This window comes from Rhinatrema bivittatum, chromosome 1, assembly GCF_901001135.1.
Source record: "Rhinatrema bivittatum chromosome 1, aRhiBiv1.1, whole genome shotgun sequence".
In the NCBI taxonomy this organism is placed as follows: domain Eukaryota; kingdom Metazoa; phylum Chordata; class Amphibia; order Gymnophiona; family Rhinatrematidae; genus Rhinatrema; species Rhinatrema bivittatum.
In genome coordinates, this window is record NC_042615.1 from 464,077,899 (window position 1) to 464,099,402 (window position 21,504).

General features: G+C 41.5%; 1 protein-coding gene across 27 annotated transcripts in view; it reads right to left on the bottom strand.

Moving 5' to 3' along the window:
* Positions 1-21,504, bottom strand: part of ELAVL2 (ELAV like RNA binding protein 2) — a 462,154-nt gene that overhangs the window by 271,323 nt on the left and 169,327 nt on the right. For 19 of the 27 annotated variants that reach the window (XM_029606073.1, XM_029606016.1, XM_029606198.1 and 16 more), the window contains one exon: positions 11,723-11,725. The exons of the other annotated variants lie outside the window; for them this stretch is intronic. In XM_029606073.1, coding sequence (XP_029461933.1) covers positions 11,723-11,725 — 3 coding nt within the window. The remainder of the gene's footprint in view (positions 1-11,722; positions 11,726-21,504) is intronic. 27 annotated transcript variants of the gene reach the window in all.

Here is a 21,504-nt window from a genome sequence, read left to right on the forward strand (position 1 = left end):
CAAGTTTCTGGAGGGAAAGTCCATAAACTTATTAACAAGGTAGACTTGAGGAAAGTCACTGTTTATCCTTGGGCATAAGCAGCATGGAATCTATCTACTGTTTGGGATCCCGCCAGGCCCTTGTGACTTGATTGCTGGAAACAAGACAATGGGCGTGATAGACCCTCGGTCTGACCCAGTAATGTTCTCAACTGCCAACCTGTGAACACAGGTCATGCTGTCCAGATATCATCTTCATGTCCCACTGCTAATACCCCTAGGTAGCAGCTTTGCAGTTTTCAATGGAAGCAGCCTTAAGATGTGCCACGGCTCTCACTAGATAAGCTTTGACAATCTAGAAGCCAGTTATAGCATTCAACAGTGACTATACAGTCTGCTAGCCAATTACACAGTTTGGCAACTGTGCTTCCCATTATATTGGGATCAATACTAGTTAATTCACCAGGGTTCTTACTGCCCTCGGAATGAAGAGCCCTTTCTTTGTGCGCATGTGGCCCTGGAAAGAACGGAGATAACAATGGCTTGGATCAATGTGCAATGAAGATAGCACCTGTGTAACAAGTGTAGCTTTTGAACTCATCCCATTGTGAAAGTTGCTCAGATATTGTTGCTGAGATATTGGGGAAGTCTCCAGTTTCCAGGATACCGGTGTCTTTTCTTATTACAAATTGCAAGATTTTGAAACATAACTATTTTCAATTTGAGGATAAGTTTTATTTACAAATTCATGGCATTGCGATGGGGTCATCGGTGGCCCCCTCCATCACTAATTTGGTGATGATCAGTTTGAACAACATTTACAAATCTGTTTTTTTTTCCAGCAAATTCCATTTTGGACACGGTACATAGATGACCTATTTTTTTGGTTAGCTGATGAACAGTCCTTAAAGCAGTTTTTACAGTGGGTAAAAATGGTAGATTCAAATATAAAGTTCACTTTTCAATACAGTACTAGTCATATTGATTTTTTAGACATTTCCTTAAGCATTAAGGAAGGTCAACTTTATACAATTCATCATAAGCCTATTGAACGTAACAATTTATTGAGATTTCATAGTTGCCATCCTACAGCTTTTAAGAGGGGCCTACCGGTTAGTAAATTTTTTTAAACTAAGACGCATTTGTTCTATCAGGAATTTAAAAGCTAGGCTAGAGACATGGCATACAGATTTTTTGAACGAGGATATCCCTACAATGCTGTTCAAAAAGCATATAAACGCACGAAATACTCAGATCGTGTATCTGTTGCAATATCAGTCGAGAAAAAATATACCTTCAGACGTGTGTGTTCAACATTCTGATAAATCTCATTTGATAATAAATAGCATCAAACGTCATTGGCACATTCTTCAATTGCATTCTACAGTATTTGTGGATTTCCTACTTTTTTCCTATTCTCGGGGTAAGAACATAAAAGAACATGTGGTTCGTGCGAACACCCGATTGACAGCTATTGAAAGAGAGGATCGATATCATGATGAATGTGGACAATACGACATGGGCAGCCTATGACTGGTGCGGCTTGGCAACATCCAAACATGGGCACAATATACAAAAAAAGATCTATGACTAATTGTATATCTACCAATGTGATCTATTTAATCCAGTGTCCGTGTCAGTCTATTTATATAGGGCGCACAAGTAGACAAATAAAGATTTGGTTGAGAGAACACCACAGTAGAATCAACACATCAAACATGGAGGCGCCAATTGTAAAACATTGTGCTCAGTATGATCAATTTCAACATTTAAAATGGACTATTATTGATCAGGTGAAAGATCGCGATCAGGGATTTGACATTCAAATGAAATTGAACTTTATTGAGCAGAAATGGATATTCAAGCTTTCCGCCCAAAGTCCACATGGTATGAACGACACTGTGGACTGGGCAACTTTGATATGACGTATCTAAGTAGCGTGTTGCAGAATTGGTTAGTTATAGACGCTAAATTTCCCACTGGCTTTGACAGAATCCGCTGGTTGGTTTAAATACCGCCACAGGATAACAAGATGGAGGATCCGGTTTGGGAGACGTTGAGAATATGCAATAGAGTGACAGCACAAAAGTACGGAGCGTATGTATATTTAATGAATGAAATAAGTTTTTACAATTATAACATTGTTTTTTACATTTTTCGCTGTAGAAACAACTATACTGAATGTTTGCCCCTGATGAAGCACTAAAAGAAACACGAGCCGTGTCGGGCATCATGATAAATGATCACTCTTTCAAGCGGCGTTGATCACTCAACTTTTAAGATAAGTGTTATTCACTGTTGAAAAATTTATGATAAGCGTGATTCACCAAGTTAAAAATATAATCGAGACCTATGATTATAAATATGGAAAAACCACAATGCAAATAATTATGTGGTAAATTCTTAATGAATTTTAGTGAGCTATCAAGTTTATAAGCTCCTCTAATATATGAGGTCTTTATTATATATATAAAAAATATTCCCAAAGTTCATTGGTGTGGTTTACGTTGCAGGTTTCACATTCAGCACATCTGCATGTAGAGTTCACACACTCAGTGCCAAAGTTATAGCCATTAGAAACCAAGTTCAACTCGAGAATTTTGAACAGTTTCATGAGCTCAACTATGACTACATTGAGGTCCCAAGGCACTAGATGTTTACTGACCATGTTTAGAATGCCACAGTCCTTCCAAGAAACTCGATACCTGAAGTAGAAAAAGATCAAAGCCCCTTCCACCTGCTGGTGAAATGCCACAATGGCACACAGATGAACTGAAAATATACTAAAACCTGAGGAGGAGAGGAATAAACATTGGAGAAAGGGGTCCAAGTCGGCTGGCCCTATATCAAGTTGGAAATATTTTCATTTAAAGCTGTAGGATCTTCTGGTTGAATGTTTCTGGATGGAAATCACATCCTCCAAATCTGAAGAGGCATGAGATTACTATGCCTCCAAATGTCATGTGGCAAGGGCCAAAGTTGGCAGGTTTGAATGGAACTCCCTCCTTTGTAATGAGACATTAACAGAACCAGACTAAATTGACAGCCATACAAGTTAGGGATACTATACTTTCCATGGACAGATTGGGGCTACTACAATTATCCTCACCATATCCAGAAGGTTCTTTTGGATGGCCATGGCAATTAGAGGAATCTGTGTGTAGAGTAGACCACTCTAGTATAAAAGCACCAGGAGCTTATCTGTAGCTGCTTGCATGCAGAGCTTCAACCTTTCTTCTGAGGCAAAATGATTACCTACAGTACCTGAATGCCATCCAATTTTAAGTGCCTGAAAAAGCAGAATATAAATACATACTGCTTTCCCCAGCAACAGAAAAAGTTGTCCAAATCCTTGATTCCAGGACTTGTGCAATTTAACTCAGGCACTCCACCAACATGCTCTGGATTGCTAGAAGATGTGTCACCTGGAAATGGGCATTGTGATTATGTGCCCATGACCAGATATGGAGGACTTCCTCGTAGAGGGCATAGGTACCCTAATCTCCCCTGCTCGCTTACACAGAACATGGCCACTTGGTTGTCTGTATAGATCAAGGTTTTCTCTCCCAAAAGAAGAGAAAGCAGATTTCCTTACCTATAACAGGTGTACTCAGAGGACAGCAGGGTGTTAGTCCTCACATGGGCAACATTGGTTGGAGCCTGGTCCAGAACTGATCTCAAGAACTCAAACTTTCAAACATGCCCTACTGTGCAGCTGTAGTTATTCTGCCCCCCATAGGCAGAGTCCCCGAGTCCATGATATAGCTATGTGGAGAAACCAACTCCCAGGGGAGATGGATGGGTGTCATGAAGATCAACATCCTGCTGTCCTCTGACAACACTTGTTACAGGTAAGCAACTCTTTCTCAGAGGACAAGCAGGATGGTAGTCCTTACACATTGGTGAATCCCAAGCTATAGACTGCAGTTTCCTGCTTGGACAGTGCTGAAAAGACCACCTCTCCCTTTTACCTGTGAGGCTGCTGAAACACAAAGGGGTCTAGGTGGGAAAAAAGTTGGGATCTACAATACAACAGACTGAAAGAACTCCAATGCGAAGCAGAGGCACCGAAGACAGGGGACTGATGTGAATGCCAGCTAGAAATGTACTTCGCATCACAGAAATAACTACAACCAGGGTTTCAGATCAGTAAACCCTAACAGTAGGTCTAGAACCTCTTAGATACATGAAAAGGTCTAGAGAAGCAAACAAGAGCTCTTAGACCGCACAGTATCCTTCGGTGCCACAAGACAACTGGAAAAAAAAAGGGTCAGAGAGCCATCCAGAAAAGCTGCAGTCCACTGGCATCTGAAGGAAAGAATGCAATTGCAGAGGTGTGCCCCATATTTGGCTGATAGGCACAATGGGCAGAAAAAACTGAACCCACACTTAGGGAATCCTAAGGTTATTAGCATGAATATTCAACAACATCTTAAATTGATATTCAATATCACCTTAAAAACTGAAGCAACGCTTGGAAGAATCAGCAACAATGGCAGAGTCTGACAGACCCTACGTGCCAGAGTACTAGATATAGTTGACCACACAAGACAGCATCAAGAGTTCCAGGAGAGAAAAGGCAATCCTTGAAATGCGATTGCTAGTCCAAGCCCCCAAGCAGGGAGTTAAGCTAGGCTTGAAGCTCACCCGCAGTACACACTATCAAGGGGAGGCTTATCCATCCTGACTATAGGATAGTTCAGGTGAGCAGGAAGGTACTTTAGCTTTTCACATTTCACTGGGTTGTTCAAAGGCAGTACTGGCCAGAACTTGGCAAAAAAAACAGGGAAATATTGTTTTATTGCTCCCTGCAGGTATACACTAATGTATACCACGAATACCCTAGCTTTTCTTCCCCACCCTTCAACATTTCAACTGGAAGTTGGAATGAGCAAAGAACACAAGGAGGCAGATCGCTGGGCTGCAGGGTAAGAAAAAGCCACTAGGCTGCATATCTCAACCCTAAACGAATAACTCACTGATTCCAGTAGGGAGTTACCCCCGAAGTAGAGTTCTCAGACTGCTTGGAACTGCTTAACGCAAGAGCAAACCCTCTGGGAAGAAATCCAGAAACATTCCACCAAGAGCAGGAAGGACGGATGCCGAAAGTGCAAACCCATGTAAAATAGTATTCCTTCACCAGCCTGGAAATCCTAAGGGGGCCAGGGCAGGGGTGATCTGACTGCCCCACCACTGCAACCTGACCTAGGCATCTGTACCTCAGCCATGATTAAATATACTTCACCCCAACGAAGCATGCAGTCCAGTAGATGTGCAGGAACCAGGAATCTCCTGTCCAGACAGGGTTAACCCTAGAATGGCGAGGTATAGCTTGGAAGCCACCGCAACCAAAGAGTAGCACCTCTGTTGCGGGGTTCCTCATCCCCTAACTCCCTCAACCATGGGCATACTTGCCAATTACATAGATTAGAACCCTCCTCATTGAGGCAGGGTCCTATAGCGGTCATCCAACGAAAAACGTCTATTGAGCTCAGCAGGTTTCAAAGGTGAGTCCCAGACGGGAGAAATCCCTAATCTTCACTGGAAAGCTACCCCAAAGAGGAGAACCTGAGTAAGTCGGGGAGCCCGAATCTGGAATAACTCCCTTACGAAATAGTCTTGCTGTGCCTTAGAAGGACCTAAGAACAACGCTATCACCAAACTTGCTCATGGATCCTGTAGATGTGGACAATCAGGTGTCCGGGGAGGGAGGGGGCCTCCATAAGGGTCACTATTGGAAACCCTGTCATATCTTCCTCTCCTAAATAAACAGGAAAGCAATGGAAATCTGGGTTTCCCAATCCCAATAAACCTTCCAACTCTCCAGGTGAGACTTTTGTGCTGAGGTTCATAAGCAATCAAACCTGACACTTGCAGCACCCTCCTTAGGCAGGGTAGGCAAACTGATCAGAGGGCCCCTAGCAAAAATGAACAACCCCTGCTGCCATTCCCCCAACGTCTGCCTATGCTGGCCTACAAGGAGATGCACCAATTCAAAAGAACTGATGATTCAGTTCGGCAATACACCTGCAAGGGACAGAGCTCCATGACTTAGCCATGAATTGGATTCCTAACATGGGAGCAGTGGAAAACAAAACAGAGGATGGGATAACTCCCGACACTTAATCTTCCTGGTATCAACTCCCATAGGGGTGAGACAAGGACTGCAGTGTTAGCTCAGTCCTGTGGCTGCGATGCACAACCTGTTGTGCTCGCCGTAAGAGAAACGCATAACCAATACACGAGTTCAACCGCAAGAATAGTGCCCTCTGCTATAAAAGCATGATGGCCAGTACTCATACAGTGGTGGCCCATCCTGTGGATGGCAGCACACCTACAAACCCACTCATTGTGCTTGTGGGTAAAATTCCACAGCACAGCAAGGACTGAGCACCATCTATTACAGGTCAGTGGCTACACCCTGCCAAAAAGCAGTCTCAGAGTTTGATAGTGCCTTCCTCAGTGATCCCTAGCACCATATGGAGCAGAACAGAAGAGGAAGCTTTCTTGAAGTGACAATGGCAAAACCTTGACATAGCTGCATACTGCACCAGAGAATGCTACCTGCTGGCACCTGATGTGCTTGGAGGAGTGGAAAAACCCAACTGCGCATGCTGCACTTTGATGCACCAACTCTTAAGGAAATCAATAGGAACAGTGTGATATAGGCATCCCCAGTGCCACTAGGGCTCTGATTATGACATGGTGGTTGGCGGTCTATGGAATCACCTCTCTGGTACCCCCCCAGTACTTGATAACACTTCAAGAGACTGAACACCGCCTTTGAAATGGCTCATCACCTTGTAATGTAACAGCAGCAAAGTCCATGGTGACCGACTGTGCTCTATGGTAGTGTCCTGCATCCAACCAACACCCACTGATGCCCACAGTGGTGGCAGTACCATAAGGCTCATAGCGCTCTCACGCTCACCAATAGTGGATTGCATCCATGACATAAATTGATGCTGTGCCCAGGGCATCAACGGTGCTTGACCAGTTTGACAGTACACTGCGCTATCAACAGTGCCCCCCAGCGCCTGCGGAAGTAGACAATCTAATACCACCGATGGAGACTCTGGTGCTCGAAGGTGTTTAGGGACCTCGAGGGCACTGGATCCTGGATGCCTCAGCGCTCCAAGGTGCCTCAGGTCTATGGCAACCCTGGCATTCGACAGCAACAAGGTCGTCCAAGGCCCAAAGCCCCTATCACCCAAGGGCTTCGGTGGCACTTGAGAGCTCTCAGGAGATCTGGCAGTTGAGGGCCGCAAAGGCAACCAGGGTGCTCAATGGTGATCCCAGTGCCTCACAGATAGTGCTTGACAGAGTGGCAGAGAATAGCACTGCTGGCCAACACACCCAATGGCCTCTATAGCAGCCCCATACCTTGATGGCAGAGGGCATTGATAGCATCTAAGATGAGCATTGACACTTGATGGGTGATTGCTACAGCTGCAGATGCTCAGAAGGGCAAGTTTGAAAGTTCTAAAATCTTTGAGATCAAAGTTCCAGGCTAGGCTCCATTTGATGTCACCCATGAGTGAGGACTAGCATCCTGTTTTGTCCTCTAAGATCATAGCAGAAAGGCTCTCCACTGGGGGCCATTATCTTTGTGTCTATGCTTTTCCTGGGTGCATCTACAGTCCCTCAACAAACATTGGGTAGACAAATCATAGGAACTACATGCATCACATGTGTCTGAGAAGGACCAGGGATCAACTTTGCTAATGCTTGGTCCTGTTAAGAATTCAGACCCATCAGCAGTGGTGTTTTTTGTCCAAGAGTGTTTACTTAGTTCCTATGTACTGAATTCTTTGAAATGGAAGATTTGACTTAGCAAATCTAACCAGGAACACCAGGGATTGAAGGAATTGTATAGTCTGACAGATTCCAGAATTCCTGACCAAGATAGACCAGTCACAAACTAATCATAGGTATGGGAACAGACTTCCTGCCAGCAAGTTATACCACTATTGCAATGCATTTTGTGGACATTTGGGGCTACAGAGGCCAAGAGGAGAGCACCTAGCATTCATAGTTTATCCACACAAACCTGAGGAACTTCCAATAGGCAGGGTAAAATGGGATGTACTCATAAGCACTCTTTAGAGCCATACAATCCCTTAGTTGAATGAAAGAGGATCAGAGAGTTTGTGAACTTCTGTACCAACTTGTTCAGTCCCTGCAAGTCTGGTATAGGTCTTAGATTCTGTCCCATCCCCAACTTCTTGGGAATCTGGAAACACCTAGAATAGAATTCCAGGCCACAGTCCTGAGGGAAAGGTTCAACTACAATGTGTTAGAGCAAATGCACTGATAGTTGGGCCAACTGAAAAAGGTTTGAGTCAGACTAAAAGTTTGTTGGGTCAGAAGAGGGCAAATGAAGATCTGTCAGTCTCTGGACGCTGCAGCTTCAGATCCTGAAAACATAATCCATGGTTTACAGCAGCCATCTGCAGCTTGTCACTCGAGTGGGCTTGAATAAAGAAAAGAGAAGGAATTCTTCTAAGAAAAAAAAAAAGACCTAAACATTTTCATATAGTGGGCGTGGTAAGTGATGGCACCAAAGTGAAAGTCAGCAGGCCGTGAGACTACAAACTCAGGGCAAGTTCATGTGGGGAGCAATGTCCTAATGCGTGAAGAGTTTCACTAATAGTTTTTTAAATGAGCTGATATTAAAGCAAATACAAGAATGAATAACTGATGGCCAAATGGACATTGGCAGGCAAGAAATTATGCACACCTGGACTCACAGGTCTGCTAGATAATTTTGGTAGCAAATATAATGAACTCCAAGCTGAGCATGCTGTGATCTGAGAAACTGGACGACTTGAGAACCACTCATGCCGATGTAACTTGTGCTTTTGTGGGGAGCCAGAGAAGCCGGAACATGACTGCAAAATGGCGATCAAACTTTTGCAAGGCTCTCCTGAGGTCTGACGACATGGAGGGTGGGGACATCAATATTGAAATTGAATGGGTACAGAGGAAAAGGGGCCACGGTCAGGTAACAAGCCCAAAGACAAAGGAACAAATATATATTACGAGAAAGAAACCATTGTGATAGCGAGAACAGAATGCCACAGTTTTTGCAGATCACCAATAAATGTGCAAACAGGAGAGCTCAGATTTATTTATTTAAAAACTTTTCTATACCGTCGCTAAGTTATATACCATCGCAACGGTTTACAAATAGGCACATAGACTAAGGTTAGTAAATCTAGGATATCGTACATTCTAACAGGTACCAATAAAGTTTGGTTACAATTTTATAAATAAAATTATTTTTTGAGTAATGTTGGTCAAGTCCAGGTATATTATTGAGTTATCTTTGAGATATTACTTCTTAAATGTAGGATTGAGTAAATTCATTCTCATCTGCATTACTCTGTACTTTCATTCTCTACCCTCCACACTCTTTAGTTGAGGGTAGAGAATGCGGTCCTCAGTAAAGAAAACATCCACTATCAGTGGCTTTTCCCTATTCAGCATCCTTATTAATGGAGCCACCTCAAGAGCAAAAACACCAGAGGCAGTGCTCAAAGAAGCAGGGTTCATAGTAAAGCGAGTCTTCCCTGTGTCCTCTAATTCCTCAGTAGCAAAAGATGATAGTCCTAGATGGCAATGAGCTGAGAAAGGAGTATGGTGGCTTCATAGAATCAAGTGGTTCAGCTTCTAAGGATGTGGTGACTTGAGACCAAGATTTACACCACAAAAGAACAGTTTTCTTCAGTTTGTATCCTGAATTATTTGTGATGGGACACTAACACCCAAAGTGAACATTAGACTAAAGTTGCATGTTGATTCAGTTCATAATACATCTTAAGCTCTACACGAGGAAGTTTCTCTGTGGTCTAGGATGGTTCATGCAAGAGGGTTTTTTTTTTTTGGGGGGGAAGAGTCATGTGATTGATCTTCATGCCTCCAGTTAGAGAAGATCTGCATTTGTAGGAGAGCAGATCACTAGAGAAAGGGAAAGAGAAACATGGGTGGTGGGGGAAATGGTATGGATGGAGATGGGGAAGAATATTTGAGATAGGACCATGTGGATCAGAAAGGCAAGAGGAATTTTACAGGGAGGAAGCCAATAGGGTAATTGGAAATTTTTTGCAGCAAATATGTTTATTATGTATGATGTCCTCATTCTGCATATATTCAATTCATGTGAAAAGACTGAATACTCAAAGTGGCAATTGTTATTTAAGAAGGCTTGTGTCCATGGATCTCATTAGCATTTGATCAGGAAACATCTAAGGAAACGTTACGAGAATGTGATAGACTAAACTTTCCTGTTTTGCTGCCACATCTAAAGATGAAAAATATGGGTGTAGGAATTTTTCTAACATTAAGTATGTCAATTTAAAAAGCGCTATGGAGATCCATCTGGACATTTCATCCTTGTCCAAACTGAGGTGGGAGTGAATTGTACATACTAGCTAATTTGTATACTCCAAATAAAAATCAGGGCACCTTTTATAAGCTAGTAGAAATCAAGAGGTGGGTGGAAGGACATCTAATTCTAGGAGGGACTTTATTACAAGGCTCCCAGGGTAAGCCAGATTTCTAAAATACATACAATACAGTTTAAAATCACTCATGAATAGAAGGAACCAATGATATTTAGAGTTTTCCAGACCACAATTCATATTCTTGAACTATCTGGGTAGAAAAATAGTCACAAGTGTCAGATTCTGAAATTGGCTCTAACACTTTGATCACACCCCGTTTGGATTATTTTAACACAGGGAAATGCTAATGAAGATTAAATGACACTGTCTGACGAGACATACTACACAAAGTTAAAAAGAGGGAAATATTCAAATATCAATGAAGTAGAGAATTGTCACCGATGACCCTCTGGGAGTGCTTGAAGGCTGTGGTGTGGGGAAGCTGACCTCAATCTTCATACAAGAGAAAAAAGGCAAGAGTGACCCTATAAGATATTACTAGAGCGACTTCACATGCATAATTTGACTAAAGGCATGTTGAAACATCTAATAAATGCTAGAGAAGCTTAGATCCCTAGACTGACACCATAGCATATCAAATGAAATAAATTATATTTATTTATATGTCAATCTGAGATACAATCTTGGCAGTTCAGATTAAAATAAATCTATAAATACATAGCATATAATTTTAAGTCATACATAAAAGCAAATACACAATATAATTAATCAGATTTTGAGTTATATTCAATCTGTACTGACAATGTTTGACTGCTATCCTTTATCATAAGAATATGCCATACTGGGTCAGACCAAGGGTCCATCAAGCCCAGCATCCTGTTTCCAACTTTGGCCAATCCAGGATAAGTACCTGGCAAGTATCCAAAAACTAAGTCTATCCCATGCTACTGATACTAGTAATAGCAGTGGCTATTTTTTAAAACTTGATTAATAGCAGGAAATGGACTTCTCCTCCCAGACCTTTTTTAAACACAGCTACACCAACTGCACTAACTACATCCCTGGCAACAAATTCCAGACTTTAATTGTGCGTGGAGTGAAAAAACTCAGATTAGTTTTAAATGTGCTACATGCAAATTTAATGGAGTGCCCCCTAGTCCTATTATCTGGAAGAGTAAATAACTGATTCACATTTACCCATTCTAGACCTCATGATTTTAAACACCTCTATCATATTCCCCCTCAGCCATCTCTTCGCCAAGCTGAACAGTCCTCTTTAGTCTTTCCTCATAGTGGAGCTGTTCCATCCCCTTTATTTTGGTCGCCCTTCTCTGTACCTTCTCTATCGCAATTATACCTTTTTTTGAGATGCGGTGACCAGAATTGTACACAGTATTCAAGGTGCAGTCTCACCATGGAGCAATACAGAGGCATTATGACATTTTCCAACGATTTCAATGTATTATCCACTATGATGCCTAGATCTCTTTCCTGGGTGGTAGCTCCTAATATGGAACCTATCATGTAACTATAACATGGGTTAGTTTTCCCAATATGCATCACCTTGCACTTATCCACATTAAATTACATCTGCCATTTGGATGCCCAATTTTCCAGTCTCACAAGGTCCTCCTGCAATTTATCACAATCTGCTTGTGATTTAACTACTCTGAACAATTTTGTATCTGCAAATCTGATTACCTCACTCGTAATTCCTTTCCAGATCATTTATAAATATACTGAAAAGCACAGGTCCCAGTACAGATCCCTGAGGCACTCCACTGGCCACAGACCTTCACGAAGAAAATTGTTCATTTAATCCTACTCTGTTTCCTATTTTTAACCAGTTTGTAATCCACGAAAGGGCATTGCCACCTATCCCACGACTTTACTTTTCCTAGAAGTCTCTATTGAGGAACTTTGTCAAATGCCTTCTGAAAATCAAAATATATGTCTACCGGTTCACCTTTATCTACATGTTTAACCCCTTCAAAAAAGTGAAGCAGATTTGTGAGGCAAGACTTGCCTTGGGTAAAGCCTTGCTGACTTTGTTCCATTAAACCATGCCTAAGTGTTCTGTGATTTTGATCTTTAGACATTTTCCACTATTTTTCCTGGCACTGTAGTCAGGCTAACTGGTATGCAGTTTCCCGTATTTCCCCTGGGGCCCTTTTTAAATATTGGGGGTTACATTAGCCACCCTCCAGTCTTCAGGTACAATGGATGATTTTAATGATAGGTTACAAATTTTTACTAATAGATCTGAAATTTCATTTGAGTTCCTTCAGAATCCTGGTGTGTATACCATCTGGTCCAGGTGATTTACTACTCTTCACTTTGTCACAGGGCTACCACATCTTCTAGGTTTACCGTGATTTGGTTCAGTCCATCTGAATCATTACCCATGAAACCTGTTCCAGAGAAGTTCTCCCCCCAACATCCTCTTCAGTAAACACTGAAGCAAAGAAATTTACTCTTTCCACGATGGCCTTATCTTCTCTAAATGCCCCTTTTACCCCTCAATCATCTAACAGTCCAATTGATTCCCTCACAGGCTTTCTGCTTCGGATATATTTTAAGTTTTTACTATGAGTTTTTGCCTCTATGGACACCTTTTCAAATTCTCTTGGCAAGTTAAATGTAAGACATTTACAAGACAGGGTAATGCTTATGCTTTATCCTATTTTCTTCTGTTGGATACTTCTTCCAATTTTTGAATAAAGATCTTTTGGCTAAAATAGCCTCTTTCACCTCACCTTTTAACCATGCTGGTAATCATTTTGCCTTCCCTTTCACACCTTTCTTAAAGTGTAGAATACATCTGGATTGTGCTTAGAGGATTTTTTTTTTTTAAACTGTCCACACTTCTTACCTTTGTAGCTGCTCCTTTCAGGTTTTGTTTTTTGGTTTGTTTTTTTTTTAACTCATTTTATCAAAGTTTCCCTTTGCTTCCTGTCCCCCTTCCAGTCATTAATTCAAATTTGATCATATCACTATTGCCAAGCGGTCCCACCCCAGTAACCCCTCTCTCCAAATCCTGTGCTCCACTGAGAAATGGATCTAAAATCTCTCCCTCTTGCGTTGGCTCCTGAACCAATTGCTCCATAAAACTCATTTATTCCTTCCAGGAACTCTCTCTAGCATATCCCAATGTTACATTTACCTAGTCAATATTGGGGTATTTGAAATCTCCCATTTTGACTATCCTTTATCTGTGACCTACACTGAGTGGGAAAATAAAAGTTGAAAGCATTAGCTGAACAAAACCAAATGGCAAAACTTAAAGAAAAGGAAGGTAATTCTCTTATCTAGTACAGATATTAGAAGTGCTTTCTAGAGTTTTATAGTGAACTGTACAGTGTAGATGCATCAATTCAGGACCCTGAGATAAACAATGCTGAACTGCCAAGATTGATAATTTAACAGATGTTAGATCAGGAAATTGCAACCAGAGAAAGATTCCAAGTACTTAGTTATTTTAAAGCAGACAAGGTGCCAGGCTATATGGCTTTACTACTAGATTCTACAAAAAGTGTTTGCTTCTTTAGTTACCCCTCTTAACTATCACAGGAATGCAGGATTTTTGTCTCTGGGGTCTAATTTGGCAGGAATATCAGTTCTTGCTAAACCAGAGACCCAACTTTGTGTAGATCTTACAGACCAGTTTCCCTGCTCAATATTATCCTTAAAATAATGGCTAAATTACTAGTGAACAGACTGAAGAGGGTAATCCCCTGCCTAGTACATCCGGATCAGGCGGGTTTATGCCAAACTGGATGGCAGCCTTTGTCCAAAGGATAGACATATGGTGGGTGCAAAGAACATTCCGGCAGTGCTTTTGTCAGTTGATGCAGAAACAGCCTTTGATATGGTGCACTGGGCTTTCCCACTTAACTCCAACTGAGATGACAGGCTCAAGTTTTGGGGTAGTAAACAAGCCCTAGCAAATCCAACACCCAGATAGTCTTATGCATTGATTCTGCAGCACTTCCAATGAGCTCTTAACCAGCCAATTGTCCAGATAAGGATACACAAGCATTTCCAGTTTTCATAGATGCACCATCACAGCAAGAAGGCACTAGGCAAAAGGCAGCATGCAGCAACACGTAGTGAGTCACCTACAACAAATCTGAGATTTACTATAGTGGAAACATCTGAGTGTAAGCATCATTGAGATCAAGAGCACATAGTTAACCTTTTCAAAGAAAAGGAATCAAAGGTGCTCAGGGAACCACTTGAATTTTTCTTTTCACACAAAAATGTTCAAGGCTCTTAGGTCTAGGATGGGACAAATTCTTGTTATGTTTAGAATCAGTAAGTACTTTGAATAGAATCCCTGCTCTTTCCGGTGGAACAGGCTCAAGCACATTGGTCTGTTAAGAGGGAGGAAAGCTCTTTCTGAAGCAATTCCTGATGCTTTGAGTGACTCCCAACTGGGGTCTGGGGAGAGGGGGCATTGTGGCAGAAGACCCAATGTGTGTACCCCTCTGATAACCCATACATACCGGGTCAACTATTTACATAAAGTCTCAGTACTCCTTAGACAGGAAGGTCCTCTGGCACGGGATCAGGGATGTAGGCTATATACTGTGATCCAGTCAAAAAACCATCCCAGGTGTTGACTGGAGTGCTGGCTGTGGCTTAGGGGTAAAGTACATCCTTGGCTGTAAAGTGTGCCTCACCCTGTTCTCAGATACTTCCTAAAAGAGGGTGGGTGTGGAATAGATGTGGAGAGCTGCTGAAAACTTTGTATACTTTAAGTATCTGTGCTACTGCTTCCTTTTCTTCAAAGAGATTCTCTCCAATATGAGATCTGCAAGGCTTTCCTAGATCTCAGGCAAATCTGCAGGCACCAATCCACATGGCAGAAACCATGCTGTTTTGAAAACAAAAGGTCGATTGGATTATGTTTTCTGCCCCACCAGTGAATGAAGGGTGCCCTGCTACTTTTGAGGAAGTCTACCAGTCACCCCCCTGCATCTGATTCAATAGGTCCCATAAGTACTAGCCCATGAAGAGCTGGTAGGAAGCTATGTGGACATTTAGCATGGCACCCAAATCACCCTTCTCCAACAGTGTCCTATGTTCCTGGGTAAGGATTCCAGAATGGGTCCTAGTCCTCTTGAGAGCAGATTCAACCACAGACTGGAATGGTAGCTGCCTCTTCAAATCCAGAAGCCTGTGAGGAGAAAGTGTTTGCTTTCTAGTTTATCAGAGCAAAAAGTGTGTGTGTGTGTGTGTGTGTGGTTTGGGGGGGGGGGGGGGTCACACAAATCCTCATCTCCTGAATGATTTTCGGAACTGGGATTACCACAGCTGCTTTAGGGAGTTACATGAATTGGAGAATGTTTAGCATCTTATTTCTGATATTGTCCAACAAAATAAAGTGAATGGCCTCTAATTTGACCTATGAAACCAGTGAAAGATGTTCTCAGGAGGGAGACTTCTGTCTCTCTGGGGAAGAAGGGGTGGAGGGAAGACAATTACTCTTCAGTCATCACTGGAACTATAACTTTTATCTGATTTATAACAACTTAATCAAATATAAATCAATGCAATGTACAGAGACATCAGCAATATAGATAACCAAAGCAATAAAATCTAAAATGAACACTGATAACATGTAAATAGAAGTACGAGGTATTAAAATACAATGATACAGAATAAAAATGTAACAGTGATAATATAAATCAAAACTGTACCCCCAAGAAAGCTCAGACCCTTATCAGCAGGCTGGTTAAGACCTCAACTGCACCTATCTGATGAACAAGGTCAAAGAAGGGTGTGTGCTAGTCTGCTTGGGTCTGAAACCTGAGAAACTCCAACATCTCAGGGTAGCTTACTCCCCTGATAGGCTGGAGATTACCATCTGGGCAAATGCCAGAGACATTAATTCCCCTCTGGAAACCAGCATAAGTACTGAAAAAAGTACCAGTGCAGGGTATCTGGCAGCAGAGGGAATGTAGTGACCCGGCTACAGCCTGCACTGGTCAAGATGCACTCAGAGCACGGAGGCCTCACAGTGCCTTATTCAAGGCCTGCTATATCTACTCAAAGGCAGCTAAAGCCAACAGCATCTAAGAGACAGGAGGGGTAGTCACATCTTAATGGGAACAGAGGTTCATCAGTGGCTGACATTGAGACCCCTGGAGACTGCTACACATCCTGGGCCTTCAGTAAGGATCTCTCTCCATGGGGAGACATGGGGGGGGGGTTTCACTGCCACACTGTTCCCTCTAGAGGCAATGCTTTGCCTTGGCTCAATGCCCAGCACTGGAGCTCAATGCCAGTTTCAAAAAGTAGAAACAGATGCCTTTGAACAGAAAGAGGCAGGCAATGACTTGCTTCTCTGGTCCTGACACCCAATGTTGAAGGACTGGAACGCTCCCCCTCCATGCTGATGCATCACCAGCATCCAGTGAAGTTCCAGGACCAGCAGCTTCAGCCAAAGGACAGTCATCCTTTTGGAGGTCATGGTAGCATACAGGCAACACCTCGCCCTCTGTGAGATATAATCCTAGCACACCAAGGGAATCTGACAGCACTGGTTTGCTTATTTATTTTATTTATTTATTTATTTTTAGATTTTTATATACCGGTGTTCCTGTATTAAAATACAGATCACATCGGTTTACATTGAAACATAAAAATTACGCCAAGAGGCGGTACATATAACAAGGTTATAGAACTTGGAAAACATGGAAAACAGGTTCGAAAAATAACATTGAGAAAATTGTATAGTCTCTTTGAGAAACCAAATCATAAAATAAGGCGTAATTGTCTAAGATAAATGTGATCTGCAGAAGGGATTGCGATGGTGAGAAAATCTTGATAGCTGGAGGTAAAAAATAATCAAAGTTCTGGAAAAGCTTGGCTAAAGAGCCAGGTTTTAATTTTCTTTTTGAAGGAAGCGAAGCAGATCTCAAGGCGGATGTCTGGCGGGAGCATGTTCCATTGGACGGGTCCTGCTAAAGAGATGGTACGTTTCTGATGTAAGGATATTGTTGAAGGAACATAGAGTGTGCCTTTATAAGCTCCTCTGATAGGTCTAGATGAAGAGTGAAAACGAAGTTGGGTACTTAAGTGGAGTGGGGATATGTTGTAAATAGATTTATGAATTGCTGTGTATACTTTATAGAGAATCCTTTGCTTAATAGGCAGCCAGTGGAGGAGTTTTAGTATGGGGGTTATATGGTCTCTTTTATTTGTATTGGTAAGGATTCTAGCTGCAGAGTTTTGAATCATCTGGAGGGGTTTGATGGATGAGGTAGGGAGGCCAAAAAGGAGCGAGTTGCAATAATCGATTTTTGTTAGAATAATGGCTTGTAGAACCATCCGAAAATCATTGAAGTGGAGAAGTGGTTTCAATTTTCTCAGGACAAGAAGTTTATAGAAGCAGTCTTTAGTGGTGGTGCTTATAAATTTTTTGAAGCTGATTATCTATCATGACGCCTAGATCACGTACATATGGTGAGTGATTAATTATAGGAGTGGTAGAAATGAGTGGGACAGCTGGGTATATTAGATTGTTATTAACGTCATGATTGATAATTAAGATCTCGGTTTTGTTGTTGTTGAGAATAAGGCTGAGACTGGATAGAAGATGATTGATTAGTTGCAAGCAATTATTCCAGTGAATCAAGGTTTTGTGTAGGGATTCTGAGATTGGGATGAGTATTTGGATGTCATCCGCGTAAATGTAGTGTGTTAGGTTTAGATTATTAAGAAGTCGACAGAGAGGGAGAAGGTAAATGTTGAAAAGGGTTGGAGAGAGGGAGGAACCTTGAGGGACTCCTTGATTTGCTGGGACCGGGTGTGATTCTTTGTTGTTTATCTTTACCTTGAATTGTCTATTAACCAGGAAGGACTTGAACCAGCTGAGTACTGTTCCCTTAATGCCTATGTCTATCAGACCTTGTAATAAAGATGAATGGTTGACAGTGTCAAAAGCCGCAGAGAGATCTAAAAGAATAAGGAGGTGAGGTTGTTTTTTATCCATATTATTCATATTAGCTTATCCATGACTGACCAGAAAACAAGGGATATAAAATCAAACTCTAGCTAGGAGACAATTGATGCCTGCCAGGCACAGAAAATGGAATGGAAACAGGATTGCCACAATAAATGAGATTTCATACAATGGAGGCAGAGCATGCAACTCTCTCCTATGCGTATTCATTGTAACAATCCTGAAAACCCAACTGGATAGGTGTGCCTCTACCCCCCCCCCAAGGTTAGTTTCAAGACATCTTGTCATACGATTAAAGTAGAGTTGAAAAACATGTGAAATAGGACACTATGGGGCACCATAACCCATCCTCAGATTCCCATCTGTACCACTTTGGACCTACAAAGAACCCCTTTCTACCTGTACAGAATTTTAGCAGTCATCCTGACGCCAGGGCTACTTTAATCTCTCACCTACTCCACTAATAGAACACCCTATAACCTGTCACGAATTCTACTCAATTTCCAATTAACTTTCTCACTACCTAGTATGACCCATTGTATTCTAATTCACTTTGAACTCTTGATGCTGAAAAACAGTTATCTACAAATTATGGAGACTTTCACCAGAAGTCTCCTTAAGGAGAGAGTGTTGCACCAGGTAGAACATTTGTTTGGCTTCTAAATTTCTTTTCTGTCTTGACTATTGTAAGAAAAAAGGAATCTAAGAAACTTCCTATGTATTATGCACCAAGAGTGACCAGTGATAGCGCAAAGAACAGCAATATCTTATGGGGTAGTGGATAAGAGCAGCATGGAAGACTTTTCTAAAAACACTACATCTGCTGATGCCTATTTGTCTACTCTGTAGTGTTTTCACTGTGGTATTACCATGGGCTGACATTGCTGCTTTGCATCACTTCCAACTGATGTACTCTTCTGCAGGCTAAAACACTGCTATAGTGGAGTACACAAAGAACCACTGGGGCTTTTATGCAAGACTGATAGAAAAATGAATCCTGCAAACATATGTAGAGATAGGCAATTCTTTATTACCAGCTCTAAATATTCACATTTCCTGAAAGGAAAAAATGTGATTTTCCAAATAAAACTAATAAAGACTACAATTTCATCTATTTTATGGCTCCATATTCACCAAGAAGTCTGTGTCCAAAGTTTAACGGTGGGAACAAAATTGAGGCATTAGAAACCACCTTGTCTAGACAGAACTAGAGAAAAAATGGCAAATACAGACACTTGGCAGAGCAAGATGTAACCAACGGTTAATTTAAGAAAAAAGTTGATCAATAAGTACAAATAGTGGTACAATAAGAAAATTCAATACAAGTTTTGTATTATAAAAAGGGTAGGTGTCTTGTAAACGCTTGACATTTATAGTCTTCCTACCTAGAAAAAAAAGATTTCTCTCAGGGTCAGAGGATAGAACAGGCACTGTACTTGCATACAGGCCTAAATCAAGGCCTTGCAACAACAAATTCCAATATATAACAGATCCAAAGTTGCTTTAATGTGTATCTCCTTCATCCAGTGTTCAGCATTATAAAAAGCCCTCTTAGAGGAAACTTGCCTTGGCAAAACTTGATGCTTGAATTCTCTAACAGGTTTTTAAATCACAAAACTAGCACTTTTTTTTTTTTACCACACAAAACCTTGTTATAACAGGTGAATTTTTTCTGCTTTTTAGAAAAGAAGAATTGTGAAGATTTATAAAGACAACAGACATGGTCTAGTAAGCAAGGTTGAAGTTTTCACAATTTTAAACTTGTGAGCAGTAGAGCCACCATACTAATTCTACTCATGTGTATGCCACGTGTCTAATCTGTGTGCATTTTTCCTAAGTCTTCCTCAGTTTTGTTTTGTTTTTTTTAAAACTAAGGACCAGTGGGGGGGGGGGGGGGGGGGGGGGGGGGGGGGGAAATGCAAAATGCAAACTATAGGAAAGACTATCCAGACAATCGAACAGGTCTATATGTAATGTGATTGAGACATTGTTTTTTGAAAGTGTATACCTTGAATCACATTGCTATTCTGTCATAGTACTATCACTTCGGTTCTGTGTTTCATCTTTAATAAACATATGTTTAAAAAAAAAAAAACACTAAGGACCTACAAGGCAGTCTCCTCTACAAAAGGAGTGAACTTACTGTATTTTACAATCTTATCTAGATGTGAGCAAAGTAAATAGCTTTCCCTCAAAAAGGATAAACCTCAAGTGCACTGCTTAAAGGCCCCTCATACCATCCTCTTATGCTATTAATTGCATCAGTAGCATGGGCTCTTCTTAGTGTTTGGGTAATTGCCAGGTTCTTGTGGCCTGGTTTTTGGCCTCTGTTGGAAACAGGATGCTGGGCTTGATGGACCCTTGGTCTGTCCCAGCATGGCAATTTCTTATGTTCTTATCCATGCTATGGAGTCATAGATATGTCTAAGAACTTGGCTGTATCAAAGCCATAGAAAATCTGAACCCATACCTGTCTTTCCCCATCATGGGTCCATTTCACCAAGCTGTCCTAGAACAATTTTTCTTTCGTAGACCAATTAGTTTGAAGAGACTTCTAAACAGCTTCTTGCAGTTCAAGTGAGCTCATTCCTCTAACCCCATATGCAGGATTATTGTATTTATAAAGCTTCCATCTTCCTCTCCTGTCTACTTTTGCTACTGAACACCAAATTATGCTGCTTGCTCAGGTTTTCTCCTAACTCGTGGAAAAACTGAAGCCTCGAAGATAGTGGAAACTTCTCTGGATGAATCAGAGCCTGTGAAGTCTCTGGAGAAAGGGACTTTAGAAGATTGAGTTTAAGTGTCAGTAGTTAGGGGGTGAGAGCAGTGTGGGGAATATTTTGAAACACTCACTGTCCAAAAGTAGGCCATATTTCCATTCATCGCATCTAACCCCACACTAGTGTCAACATTTCTACCCAGTGGCATCTAAATCTGTCGTCACAGACTAGAAATCGATCTAGCACAAGTGGGCTATCACCCATTCCCCACAATCCAGGCAGGGAATCCTGGTCCTTTGCCATTTTATCTACCCTGAGGAAAAAATGTCAAAAAACAAGTACTGGTTGTTATAGGGCACCTTGGCAGTAAATTCTTGCTGTCTTTTCCTTCAGAAAAATTACCCCATGAACTGAGACAAGAATAGTTAAA